Source organism: Seriola lalandi, unplaced genomic scaffold, assembly GCF_002814215.2.
Source record: "Seriola lalandi dorsalis isolate HSWRI2012SDOR001 ecotype SW California unplaced genomic scaffold, Sedor1 jcf7180002054383, whole genome shotgun sequence".
NCBI classification, from domain to species: domain Eukaryota; kingdom Metazoa; phylum Chordata; class Actinopteri; order Carangiformes; family Carangidae; genus Seriola; species Seriola lalandi.
This window is the reverse complement of record NW_019524936.1, coordinates 954,761-969,198: the sequence shown is the minus strand read 5'-3', so window position 1 is coordinate 969,198 and position 14,438 is coordinate 954,761. Positions and strand designations below refer to the sequence as shown.

Sequence of the window (14,438 nt, the reverse complement as noted above, 5' to 3'; positions counted from 1 at the left end):
CCTCAGGTGTGAACAGACAAGGCTGAGAACCTAAGAGTTATTCAGTGTCACACAAACGTATGAAAATGAACATGTAGCCTGATAACAGCTTATCTTACAAGAACATGATGTAACCGTGAGACTATTTGAATAGTAGCATCAGTCAAGTACAAAAAGCACTATGAAATATGATTGAATATGAATATGAACTCTTAATATTATGGGAATATAATGTGAATATTGAAAAATTACAACAATGTGTCTGGCATTCAGCAGTTTGCTTGATTCCTCAAGCAAAGTTTGGCATCATGTGAGAGGTGCATGTGTTTAATAACCTAGAAAAATACAGATGTGTTGTCATACAATTTGAAGATTGATTTAATTAGCACTTGAAAGGTATTCAGTTTGTTGGTGCACACTCTTCCTCAACTGTATGCAATTACTTTGAGAAAAAAAGATGTTAAGAGAAAAGGTTTTATTCTTTTTGGAATGAATACTTTGAATACTTAATCTGAGTTGATCTGTATTCCTATGAGCTGAACTGTACAATTACAGATGATATGCTATAAGTCACATATTAAGTTGCCGCCCTAAAATATTTGATGAGTCAACAGAAAAACAGAAAAAAACAACAGGAGAATATTTATTTGAAAAATGTCAAATGGGAGGAGAGCCGCAGTTTCTCTCTGTCACATCTCAAAGTGTGCCGTGTATCCTAGTAGCCATCTGACTTCTGGAACTTGCTTCGGGAGCTTCCTCCATCCTTTGGAGGACCAAGCTCTCACCCCCAGAGCTTCTCCACCAACATATGGCTCCGCAGCAGCTGCAGGAAACCTGATCCGACTCCACAGGCTGGAAAAGGACCAAGACCTCTGGCTGCAGCAGAATAGTCTCTATCACAGTAACCTCAGGGTGATCAGCGGTGAGGGTCCTTGTGACACACTGCCTGAACTGAGTGTCCTCTGTTTTCCTCACATCTCTTTTGATTCGTGTCCTTTTTCTGTCCTGCCTCCATCTCCCGTGTCTCTCTTCTCCCCATTTTCTGCTCTCTCAGAGCTCACGCCAGAGAGTATCAGGCTGTGAAAGACCATGCTGCTTGCTAATTTCAGATGTCATCCTCTGTTTTTTTTGTTTTTTTTACTCTGTCCTCATTAACTACTGAACCAGAGCAGGCTCTTCGATGGAAAGATGATGACAAAACAGTATCATTTGTGGGCTGAGTCGCGAGTTTGAGTTTTGCCCAAAAAGTTGTAAATATTAGGACAAAGAGAGGATTGTCTGTTTGCCAATTAGTTCATATGTTACAGGACAAGTCTTTTACGTGTATACATGAGCGTGTGGCTTTATCTTTCTTTGTGCTCATCACTGACTCTCTGTCTATGACGCCTTATCTGCCTCTTCTTATTTGCCTGCAAAAAAATTCAGGCTGAAGAGATAAAGAAGAATATTAAAGACGACTGATGCTGAGTCTTCACAATGCAACAAATATTATTGTTTCCCAGGTTTATTTGAGGACTTCAGTGGACGTCACCATGTTTTTTATGGCCATCAATTCTAGTTAACAGATTTTTATCATTTCTGCATTGTGAGGTGTACAACCACAGGAGGGCCCCATTTGACATTTTTTAAACCATACAATCACTTTCAAACCATATTATGAGCATGCTTCCCTAATATTTGGCCTGCTTTCACTTCTGTTTCATGGAGTGATGGAGTGATGAACTCTACTTATGTTTGGAATAGTTTGTGGGAAAGAGGAAGTGAAATGCTTAACACAGAGAAGGTCTTTGAAGGACTTCATGGGAACAGGAAGTAAAATGATTACCATAGTTGGGATGTTATGTGACAGAGAGAGAACGCCGTCCTTCCCACTCTTTGCTTTTCCTGTTTTGAATTCTGTAAGAGACGGTCAAAACCTCAAATGATTTCCGTCTGATAAGGATAATTTTCTAGGAGAGGGGGGGGGGGCTTTGACGCCGTGCTATTAGACTACTGAGATGAAAGCTCTTTGCACAACAATGCCCTTATTCTATGTTGTAAAGATCCATATTGGGTAGAAAGGTACCACTAACTGCACTAGAGCCTATTCTGTGGTATCTTTTTTTTTTTTTTTTTACCTTATATGGCTATTTCAAAAGAATGTGCCACAGCTGGACCTTAGTGATCAGTCCATATTTTCCACTGGGTGATATGTGCTTCCTTTCGTCTGTCCAGCTTTTTGTTTATTATCTTTACACATTTCCAAACTGAAACTGATGAACACTTAATTAAAGAGCAGGAACAGTCAAATACAAAACAAAATAACAACATATTTTGGCTAAATTGAGACCAAAAATTTAAGACCAAAATATGCCAATGGGAATTTGAAATCAAAAAACAACATACAAACAACAAAATTTTGCAAGAACCACAAAACAGAGGTAAAAACCAAGCTGCAGGGATTGCACTCCAGTGTAAACCTTAGCCAATTTATCCATCTTTATGTTTCCTGTAAGTGAGAATTCAAATTTGATTTTCCTGAATCTCAATAAAGAATTTCATTTATTATATTCACTTAAAAAAACAGTAACACGAGTCCTGCTAGCTTAGCAGGTTAATGCTACTAGTAGCTAACTTCTGTCTCTGCAGCCTCCGTCTGTCATGATCACCTTAAAAATAACATGTTCAAATACATGAAATTATAAATTACTTTATTAAATAAGTTCACATGGACGAGACAGCTGAATAAACAAGAACACATTTTGTTTGTGGATACTGCATTTTCCCTGTTATCTTGTTCGAACATAGAATTCTAATCTGAAGTATCTAGATTTTTTGATTAATACTGAGCTGAAAAACTTAATATAAACTAATCAACTTACATACCTGTCACACAATTTGGTAAAGAACCTTAAGTTTATGCCCTTTTTCTCAACTTCACTCTTCCTGTGGTAAGGATGCTAATGCCTTACCAGTCCCTTTATTTATTCATCCAACCACAACTGTGTAAACTGTTTTCATTGAGAAAAAAGAAGAGAAAACGTTTGTGCTTGTGTGTGTATTCAGGTACATTTGTGACATTTCTTTATTTCGGAGAGTGGGTAGAGTGAGTCTCTCCATCAGTAAACAGTTAAGCTTTTGTTGATGTCAGGTCCATCAATCAACGTGCTTTTAGGACCAGTTGGTAAATTATGTGCCTCCCACCATATGGTACTACTTACACATACATACCAGCCCCTGTAATGGTTTCCTTGCATTCTTCCACTGACCACCACTCAGTGAAATGTGTCCATTTAAAACCACAACACAAGAAGCATTTTGTGTTTGTTTTTATCAGTGATAAATGTATCAGTTATCTAAAGTTAATTCCATATTTCCATGTTAAACTATATGAGCAGTCAGTAATGGTTTATACCAAAGCCAAAGCCATGTTAATATATGTTTACTGCAATTCCATGTGTCTAGACAAATGACAATGGCTCATAGGCTTATTGCACTGAAGGGCACATTCACTAACTAATAAAGAAATACAATATAATATAATGATAGTTAGAATTTTTATTTGTCCATGTGAAATAGTTCATAAACATTTTATTTACATACTGTAAGTAAATTTAAAATCAAGCCAAAGAAGCTTTTATAGACCTTCAGTGCATCCGCTTTTCAGAGTAGTAACAGGGCCTACCAACTCGCTTCATAGGCTTTAGAGAAACCACTCCGTTGCTAACAACCGTCCAACAAAAGGTAAATGAAAGCACACCTCGAGGACACACCCGACCAGCAGCTATCCATTTCCATACCAACAGAAATAATGGTGTCTTGTTCACCAGTGGAGCTTACCGTTTGCGGTCACATGATCCCACCTCTCCACTCATTCAAAGAAACTCTTACCCACAGTTTTAAACAGCAAACCTCACTGATCTGTCTACATGTTGTCTGTTGCACAGCAGAGTCAATGCTCACAGAAAGCTGCCCTACTGGCTTTCCTTGATTCCTGCGGCAACTCCGGCAGTGTGGCTCAACCTGCAGTCTGCTGAGTGTTTACAGGGAATAAAATAAAATGCCAAAAAGAAGCTGACGGCGCGAGAGAGGAGGAGAGGAGATAAAGGGTCTGTATGAAGACTGGCTTCAGGTAAGCTTTTTTTTAATATATATACTTCTTTTGTGTGTGTGTGTTTTGTTTTTTTATCACTATCCATCTTGTTGCTCTCTGTTTCTCTTTAGCAGTACTGTTTTCTGTCTCCCACACATTTCCTACTCTGGCTCAGTATCTCTTTTGTTTTCTATCACATGTGTGTCTTTCTCGCTCTCTCTGTTTTCAGTCCAGAGGGACAGTCGGGGGCAGGACATGTGTTTTTTTTTTTAAATTGGCCTTCTGATAAAACTGGCTGTTTCCTGTGTACTGTGGGGCTGAGGGTTGGTAGTGATATCAGAGGCAGTCTGAAAGCAGAGGCTCCACCTATTAGCATCTCAGAGGATGTGTGAAGAGAGACGGGGCGACTATGTAACCCACAAGCTTCACACTTAGAGCTTCACACTATTCTTGTATACTGAGTAAAACAAACCACAGCTTCACACTATTCTTGTATACTGAGGAAAACCAGTACTTACAAGAGAAGAAGAAGAGGCCTGACTGAGTGAAAAACAACCTTTGTCTGCTCATCATTTTTACTCAAGGATGGACAAAGATGTTAAGAAGCCAAAGACCCATGTGTCCACTTTCCGGTTCGCCCTCAATCCTCAAACCAGACCTCTCTGTGTGGGGAGGAAAGAAAAGGAGTATGGACTGGATACCACTAAGATGATGGTAAACAACAAACTGGGAGTTTCGCCCACAACAGGTAAACATTTGGAAAAGTTGACTTACAGACTAACGCAACTATTTCTTAATGTCAGTGAGTTTTAATTCTTGATGTTACTGAACTGGGGGGCATTGTTTACTTTTGCAATGTAATTGGAAAGTATTCATAACATTTGCCACAGTAACACTCTATCCAGAGCCCCAGCTGACTGCAGCACCCGCAGGCGCTCCATGTTTTAATTTGAACTTGTTTAACTTGAACCCTTTCGCATGAGGCCATTGCAAAGGCCTATCAGAAAAAAACAGGAACCCTGGAATCTGTTAGATTGCATATGAATGATGAGGTTAGCTCCCCCTGAGGCTAGTTCACTACTTGTCAAAATAATAACCAAGGGTGCAGCTTTATAAATGACAATATTATTATGAAATGTGCTGTTTTTGTAGTTATTGTGATAGTGTAATAGTCAGACTTGTCCTTGGGCTATTGCACTCTGAGCATATGGGAGTGACATGCAACTTGCCCCCCCCATTCCCCCAAATGTAAACATACACAAACAAACACAAACACGCTAATGACATTCCACAATTCACTGGTGACCACCCGTTGCTCATCCTGATGGACATTCCAACACCAAAAATACACACGTGCAAACACATGTGGTTGGAAAATCTTGTAAACATCGAGTCAAATTCACTACACTTGCACCTACAACTATCCACCCACAGGCAACCGATGAGCTGAAACGTGATACTGATCTTTCCTTGAGGCAAAACAGACGAACAGCATAGGTCAACATCAGCCTGCAGTCTTATGTTTTAGTTTTCGGACTACATTAACATTTGTAAATCCTGGTCATATGAAATTCATCTACAGTTTGATCAGTTAAATAATGTCTATGATGGAAAAAAGCCCCTAAAAATACATTTATTTTTGCGTAACATAACCATAACTCCATTGAAACATTAGCTTAAGATTTCTGTTTTGGATAAAGTGTGCTGATTGGTCAGTGACAGAGGAAACACGTTGATGTATACAGTTTGCAAACCATTGAAGCATATCCATTGTCCTTGCTTTTCTAATCTCTGTTAAGATGCCAGACAGACACAAGTCCATGCCCTCACCTCGCCTCACTTCAAACAACCACTGCAGGACTGTACAGTCTTTGAAGGAAGTGATGCTACCTTTCGAGGTGTTATCGCAGGGAGCCGGCCTCTGGGCGTTTCCTGGCTACACAATGGTAAGTGACTGATTGTCATACCTTGAAAAATGCCATTATAAGCAAAGAAATGATGCAAGAATATGTCAGCCGAAGCTCTTATGCAGGTGTTCAAACCATAATATCAACTCAAGATATTGATCAACTCCAGAGAAAATATGTGTTTGTGTTTTGTTATTTTGTCTTTTAGGTGAGAAGGTGTCATCCAAAAATACTTCCTTCAAGAATGGCGTTGCCGTTCTGGATCTGATTCGGTGTTCACGTGAAAACGCTGGGACATACACCTGCACAGCGGAGAATACTTATGGAAAACAGTCAAGCAGTGCTGTGTTACATATCACAGGTAAAGCAGGAGTAATGCGTCTTGTTAAAAAAATTCCTCGCAAACATCAAGAACAGTGTGACTTGCCCTTAAATGAACCACAGTAAACCTGTTTCAATCTGTTTGCAAAGGAAAAGCAACAAAGGAAGTCCCCAGAACACAAAGACAACAGAGAGACGAAAAGGACAAAGGTAGATTAATAACTTTTGTTGACTTTTATAACAAAATCTTTGTACTGTTACACACCCATAAACTCCCCCCTCTCTCTGCTTTTGTTCTTACTTTTAATACTTTGAATACTTCTACAGAAATAATGCAAATTAATGGTAAATACGCTGCTAATCCAGGGCAGGGAAGCTGAAGCAAACACACACAGTGACAAGTAAAATTAAGAATGACGTGTTTTGTTTTGATAATAAAATGTAGTTTTTTTATATATCACACATTTCTGTTGGTTACAGACTGACTATCTACCCATTCAAAAGTGCAGCACATTGGCTGTTGAGTGCAGAATTTGCCACTGCAACCAAACATGACAGCCCACATGTGATTGGTTAGATAATTCTTCTAAACCCCCCCTATCACAGCACAGACCTGTAAGTCCACCTACTTCTTCAGTCTCCACAGATATCAGAGAAATCAACCCTCGAACAAAAGTCTCCACCAGTGAAGGTGAGTAGAGTACAAAGCATCAAGTTAGCTACTGAATCAAATGCATTTCACCCGTGTGTTATCGATTTTCAATTTCAAGCACTTTTCTCAAGATAAGCTCTTGAAAGCAAACACGCTCTGCCACTCCTCAGGACCTCCTGTGGAGTTTCTAGACCCACCTGAGCAGGTGGAGGCTCGGGTAGGAAAGCAGGCCCGGCTGCACTGTGACTTCAGGAGCAGCTCTGTCCCTGTGGCCTGTTGCTGGATTTACAACAGAGACAAAGTAAGAAGGTTACAGCCCCAGTGGATGTTAGTATTGATCAATGTGTTTCCTTTCTGGATTTCAAACCCTCTGTCTTCCATTCTTCTTCTGATTCAGGTGGTAGTGGGAGGGCAGAGGGTGTCTGTCAGGAGCAGTAAGACCCAGAGCAGTGTGGAGATCTCTCAGGCCTGTGCAGACGACACAGGTTCTTACACTGTCATTGTGCGAAACCGAAAAGGCTCTGCCCAGCACACAGTCTCCCTCAGTGTCGTAGGTGAGACTTTTACTTTTGTCTGAAGCTCTGTATTTCCTGTAGATTTTGAGTGTGATTTGAGATAATGCAACACTAGTATTTGTTGTTCCCTGAATGCGTGCTCGGATGCTGGAATGGCTTATTGATTTTTCTTGTTGTACAGATGTAAAATGATCTAGCAAAAAAAAAATCTCTAAAAGGAAGAAGAGAAACAATTTAAGAGTTTAAAAATTTACATTTAAAATCATGTGGGTTTTACATATTAGCTACTCCAAAAGCTAATTGATAATAAATAGTAGCAAAAAATACCAATCACTGTCTCAGATACACCCGTCGTCTTGTGTCAGTTAAATGTTTTGCTCTTGAATTTCTCCTCAGACCGACCCGATCCACCAGCATCCCCGCCTGTCGTCTCCAAGCTGTCCACTCAGTCCCTGGTCCTGTCCTGGACTGGTCCCAGCTACGACGGAGGCACAGCTGTGTTGGGTTACATTGTGGAGGTCAGACAAGAGGGCCCGGACAAGCCTGGGAGCTGGACCGAAGTGTCGAGCCGTTGTAAGAACACATCTTATCACGTCCGCTCAGGCCTGAAGCCTCAGGGTCAGTACCTCTTCCGTGTCCGAGCCTACAACTCAGCGGGAGTCAGTGAGCCGAGCCAGGAGTCTGACTGTGTCAAGATGGCGACAGCGAGTGAGTGATATGATGGATTTGAAAAAATGTTTGAAATGAGGATTGGAGACAGAATGTGATTTTATTCTTTAGATTTAATTTTGCCATGAGAAATGTGTGGATTTGTTATCTTTTTATTTTCTGTCCCAAGAGGAAAAGAAGGAAGAGCCTAAGTCGTACATCACAGTGACCGTTGACACAAAAAACAAGGTCAAGGACCACTACAGTGTGCATGAGAAGCTGGGAGTGTAAGTTTGGATTCTTTGTATTTAGAATACACTTAAGACATATTTAAACTTTAAACTAACAGATGGATAAGATTGTCATTAAGTAATCAATCACTTATGTGAAGCTGTCATTTTTTTTTTTCCCTAAAAATCCAGTGGGAAGTTTGGCCAGGTGTTCCGGTTGTGCCATATAGAGACGGGTGCGGTGTGTGCGGGGAAGTTCTACCGAGCGCGGACCTCGAAGGAAAAGATGGCGGCCCACAAGGAAATCGAATTGATGAACTTCCTCCACCACCCAAAACTGGTCCAGTGTCTGGCTGCGTACGACACACGCTCAGAGATGGTTATGGTCATGGAGTAGTAAGTAACTGGGTGGACAAAAGTGACACCGATCTGGGTTTTTACTCAAATTTGGGACACGAACACGAGCAACCATATAAGTACTTATTAAGAAGTACCAGAAATACATTAGTTAAGGGTTATTTTTGATGCATGGGCCTGAATGGTGTTATCCCTCTGCCCAGTATTGCAGGTGGAGAGCTCTTTGAACGCATCGTGGATGACAACTTTGAGCACACGGAGCCCACCAGCGCCCGCTACATGCAGCAGATCCTGGAGGGCATGCAGTACGTTCACAAGCAGAAAATCGTCCACCTTGACCTCAAGCCAGAGAACATCGTCTGTGTGGATACCACTGGCACACAGATAAAGATAATTGACTTTGGCTTGGCTAGTAAACTGGGTGAGTTTGATGGATTTGCTCAAGCAGTGTCAGAATGAACTCATTGGGATCTCGCGTCCTTACATGGCGAATATGAAGCAAAATTAAGATATGAGAAGGGCAGTTGCTGGAAAACAGATTTTGTTTTTCAAAAAAATTTTTAAACATTCGCAAACGTTCACAAGGGACAGTTAATAAATCACAATGTGTGTATTTTTGTGAGCGACATGTATATTCTAGTGAAGGACTCGATTAAAGCCAAAGATCCTTATAAGGCCTGTTTGAATAGAAACAAGTGCTGGCAACAGTCTGTTTTTTTGCAGAAAAACATGCAGCCACCGGCTTTGTGCTGTCCTACACATCCAGCTTTAAGAATGAAACACTTCCTGCTATGGTTTATATAACTACATATAGATGCTTGGCTACAAAAAAAAAAACATTGCATCAACTTTAATTGATACAAATGAGTTCAACATGTTTTGGTTTTTATCCTACACAGCAGAGTCAACACAGGATCACTCATTTTAATACACGCCAGAAATGACCAAAGATAACATCTAGGAATTTTCTCTAAATTCCTAGATGTCTACCAGTGCCCAGTACATCACGACAGCTCCTTAAACAGCCAACAACATGACTATTACCACCACTCAATAAATGCAGCAAAGCATGTGATGCCAGAAAATGTGGTGACATTCCAGTGGCTCCAGACTGGGTGGTCTGTCCAGAGCTGACTAAAGCCATCTGTAAATAGTAGAAACACGCACACGCCAAACATTTAGGGTGAATGTAATTCTTCCTCTTGTCCTGTTCTTCAGAGGATGGCAAACCTCTGATGGTGATGCATGGTACGCCTGAGTTTGTGGCCCCTGAGGTCATCAACTACGAGCCTGTGAGCCTGGAGACAGACATGTGGAGCATCGGAGTCATCTGCTACATCTTGTAAGTTAAACAGTGAAGGGGCGTGGTTACAGCACGAGCCACAGTAACCGGTTTGAAGGTGGAATATTTTGTGATTTCTTGTCGTCATAAAATGTTGGACAGAAAAACGGGTTTGCATGCAAACCCACCATGAATGTTATCTCTTTGTACTTTATTCATCCTTTTGCCTTAGTATGTCAACTAAGGTAAAGTTATTTTGAAGTAGTTAAAAAGTAACAGGAATAATAACGACTTGAATTCCTAAATTTGTACAAATTAAATGTGATAAATATAAAAAAAATCTACTCAACTTTTCTCAAATATCTCAACAAATGCAGATTTGCTGCCATCTCCTGGTGAGTTCTTGGCATTTCCACAGACACTCACACAACCACAGAGCTTCCCCAGAAGGCGTTTTTTGACCCTATCTCTATGATTGATCATTTTGTGTCCTAGGCTCAGTGGAGAATCTCCCTTCCAGGGAGACGGCGACGCTGAGACATTAGCTCTTGTGACTGCTGCCCGCTACGAGTTTGATCAGGAAAGTTTTGAGGACATCTCTGATCAAGCTAAAGACTTCATCAGCTCCCTGCTGAAGAAAGACCGGAGGTTGGTGTGTTTTCTTTAAAACATATAGGAATTCTAGTAGTGGTTACTTGTCTGGTGGGTACAGCAGGTGTCCACAAATCACAATCTTAGATGAAGGTGCTTTGGTTGTCTTCAGTTTACAATATCACATGAGCAACATTTTTATTCCTTGTGACATTTCCTACCATTTGCAAGAAAAACTTGCCTGGTGCAAAATCATTTAGCAAGGTCTGAATATGAGTTAGGGAGTCAGGTTTATGCAGCATATAATCCACAGCTTCAACACGGTTAGCTCAGGAGACTGCTGGCAGCATTTGACAGCCTTGGCTTCTACCTCTGTCCACTTCCACTTGCACTGTAGATGCAGGTTGTCCTGTACCGAGGCCCTGGCCCACCCCTGGATGGTCTCTTTTACCCCTCTGACCCGCAGACCTACTAAGTCTCTCAGGAAGGAGAAGATGAAACACTTTCTGGCCAAGCGCAAGTGGAAGGTAACAAAATGAAAAAATGACAATGGTTTTAGAGGGTCAAAACACATGCAACGCTAAACAGACCGATGTGTTTCAGCTTGTGGCCTTCATCAGGGTCATCCCGAATGACCCTGCTTCATCAGGATCAATCTCTGATGACCTATATGTTTCAGCTTGTGGCCTTCATCAGGGTCATCCCGAATGACCCTGCTTCATCAGGATCAATCTCTGATGACCTATATGTTTCAGCTTGTGGCCTTCATCAGGGTCATCCCGAATGACCCTGCTTCATCAGGATCAATCTCTGATGACCTATATGTTTCAGCTTGTGGCCTTCATCAGGGTCATCCTGAATTACCCTGATTCATCAGCGTCAGGCCTGATGACTGACGCGTTCGACACAGGCCACAAGCAGAAAATTCGCCGGTCTGATAAAGTTCTTCTGTTTACTGCAGATGTTACTGGAGTTTAGACCTCTTTGAACTTTTCCTTTCTCCGTGCACCTTGGAAGCAGGGGAAGTTGTGCCAGAAACCTTTTACTTGGTTTCTACAGTGGTTTTAACCCAACATTGGACAGATGTACAATTTTCTTATCAGAGCTTCCCTATTAAGACCTTTTGAATTCATTGCACTATATAGGCCTGAAGCCTGGATATGAATGTAATTTGTCATCCAGTGCTATTTGTCCTTTAAACTTCTAGAAAACTGGCAAGGCTGTTTTGGCCCTACAGCGGATGGCTAACCTCTCTAACAGGCCAGACTCTCCTGGCAGCTCCTCAGAGGGTAAGACAGATAAATAGATACACACACACACACACACACACACAAAATGCCCTCCTACGTCCTACAGCAACATACATATGGCAGATGACTCACAGTTTCAGATTGTCACTTCAAGTTTACCCTTTTGTGATCAGTAAAGCCTTGATTCTGTTTTAATCATCATCATCATCATCATCATCATCATCATCATCATCATCATCCTCCTCCCTCTAATCCAGAGCCAGTCTGGAGCCAAGAGGCAGAGGAAGCCATCCAGTCGCTGGATCAGCAGCTTCAGAGCGAACCTTGCTTCCAGCAGGCCCTGAAGGACACCACTCTTCCCAAAGGAGCAACTGCCCAGCTAAGATGCCTAGTCAATGGTAGAGTGACAGAGCTGTGATGCACTTCATTAAATAATGCCCTGCCACATTCTACAAGGGCAGGGAAAAAAAAAAAACACACAACAAAAAAACAATGTTGTCTGAAATGCTTTAATTGCAGTAGAAATGAGACCTAAACTGGCTAAACTTAAAGCTGATGTGATGAATATTTTTATACAAGCAATTAAACAAATTACTATGTGTATTTAAAAGAGCTTTTGTGTAGGTGCGTACCTATAGGTAATTATCACCTGGCTCAACAGCTCCAACCAGTTCTATAGAGGTTAGCTTGAAAAGAAAAGCAAGTTAAAGCCATTTGTCCTTTTATTATAAACAAATTCAATAGGCTTTGGGACTATTTGATGCTTAGTTTGTTGTATTAAGACCAGCTGTCTTTATATTTCTTTGTGATCATTTAATGTCCAGTGGCATTTATTTTATTCTTGATTGTGCAGTAATGTTGTATTGTCTCATTCTTAGGTTACCCAAAGCCCAAGGTGAAGTGGCTTCAGAATGAGAAGCCGGTGTCTCAGTCGAGCAGAGTGACCGTGGAGCAACGTGAGGACGGGCTCTGCTCCCTGGTTCTGTCTGATCTGAAGCCTTCTGACGCCGGGGTTTATGTGTGCAGGGCCAGCAATAAGATGGGGCAAGCTATGAGCTCTGCCAAACTGAAAGTGGAGACGTGAGCAGGGGATGCACCTCAGATTTGTTTGTTTGGAGGGGGATTCTTCACAATTAGTTATTTGAATGGTCTGGTAAAGCTTAGGCTTTGAAATGGCATGCCAGTACATGGATGGACAGTTTCCACTGCCACACAAATGGCAGCATTCATACAGTTTGAGGAAAAAAGGTTGTGTTGTGGTCCTCAATCATCAAAAGGATAATCAGATCTGGACACACTTACCCAGAGTCCTTTGTTTCACACGTCACCAGTTACTAGCACACTTACTAATTCTGTTTTCTTTAATATGTGTTTAAGCTGTTCAGCTACAAGTGCACAGGGTTTTGTTTTACTGTAATAGGGCGACTTCATGCTACTGTGCCTGAGCTCAGCACCATTCAAACGGCGAGTCACATGAAAATTGTACATTTTGCACATTGAAATATTGTCAAATGTAAATGATTTAAAAGCATTAAACTTACAATTAAGAACCACTTGGCTGAAAATTAACGTTTAAAAAAAAAAAAAGATTTTGTGAAAGTCACAGATTTATTTTCAGATCCAAGCTAAAAATGAAGACGACCATAAAACTTACCATGCTATTTTGGATTATTTTACAAAAGAACGTACAATGCTTCATAGATTTTTTTTTTAATTAAAAAAAGCTAATGCGTTCACTCATGGTTTGAAAATATCTTGTTTATTGTTCTGTACCAATCCATAAAGCATTCCACTGAGTTTGCAGGTTACATGCAAGACAATTAAATTAAAGACACTTGAAATTTCTCACTGTAACAACTGTAAGACCAACTGACACTTAATTGGACATGTATTTAATATTGAAGATATGACTGCAAAAAACATTTTTCTTGTTATGTAAAGGGTAATTTATAATTTTATTGTGGGTTATGACAACACTGAATCTTCCATAAGCCAAACACATTGGCTTACTATTCAGATATTATGGAGAGCTCATGTAGGAGGCTGATCATGTGACAACTGGCGAATCACAAGGTAGGCAGTACATTTTCATGGATTACAATTTAAAAACTTCCATCACATTTCATTTATACATGACTGCTTTAATTTCAATGCCCATCACCATCTATTTTGTCTACTGGCCACATTCACTAGCTTACTACAGTATGGGGTTTTCCATAATCTATCCAAATGACTAAAATCAATTTACTGTATTTTAGGTGCTTATCTTTAATTGTCAATGTACCGGTCCTTTTCAGTTTCATGATCTCTTTTAGTGCCCAGTGTTTTTATTTACCCGCATTCAATGTGGCAGCTGCACTAGGATTTTTTTTTTTTTAAAGTATATGTTTTTGGGCTTTTGCGCCTTTATTGGACAGGATAGTGGAGAGAGACAGGAAATGAGGAGGCAGAGAGGGGGAATGACATGCAGTAAAGGCCGTCCGATGCGGGACTCGAACCGGGGCCAGCTGCAGCGAGGACTGTAGCCTCTACACATGGGGCGCCTGCTTAGACCACTACGCCACACGACGCCCCAGGATTTTTTTTATAGTACTGTCAATCTTTTGCACATATTTCTACAATACAATGTACTTT

The 14,438-nt window shown here is 40.8% G+C and overlaps 1 protein-coding gene across 2 annotated transcripts; it reads left to right on the top strand.

Annotated features, from left to right (window-relative positions):
- Positions 1–3,915: 3,915 nt before the first annotated feature.
- On the top strand, positions 3,916–13,357 carry LOC111657114 (myosin light chain kinase, smooth muscle-like). Of its 2 annotated transcripts, XM_023409113.2 has the most exons (18): positions 3,916–4,090; positions 4,636–4,799; positions 5,851–5,997; positions 6,167–6,319; positions 6,430–6,489; positions 6,917–6,970; positions 7,102–7,232; positions 7,329–7,485; positions 7,843–8,154; positions 8,285–8,381; positions 8,517–8,720; positions 8,885–9,102; positions 9,900–10,023; positions 10,459–10,611; positions 10,952–11,081; positions 11,762–11,843; positions 12,062–12,202; positions 12,683–13,357. In XM_023409113.2, exons 1-18 carry the CDS (start codon positions 4,074–4,076, stop codon positions 12,886–12,888), a joined length of 2,550 nt encoding a protein of 849 aa, XP_023264881.1. In that variant the 5' UTR covers positions 3,916–4,073; the 3' UTR covers positions 12,889–13,357. The 2 variants fall into 2 exon arrangements, with proteins under 2 accessions (XP_023264881.1, XP_087030915.1); XM_087174789.1 differs by lacking the exons at positions 3,916–4,090; positions 4,636–4,799 and having other exon boundaries at positions 5,859–5,997; positions 6,886–6,970.
- The last annotated feature ends 1,081 nt before the right edge of the window (positions 13,358–14,438 follow it).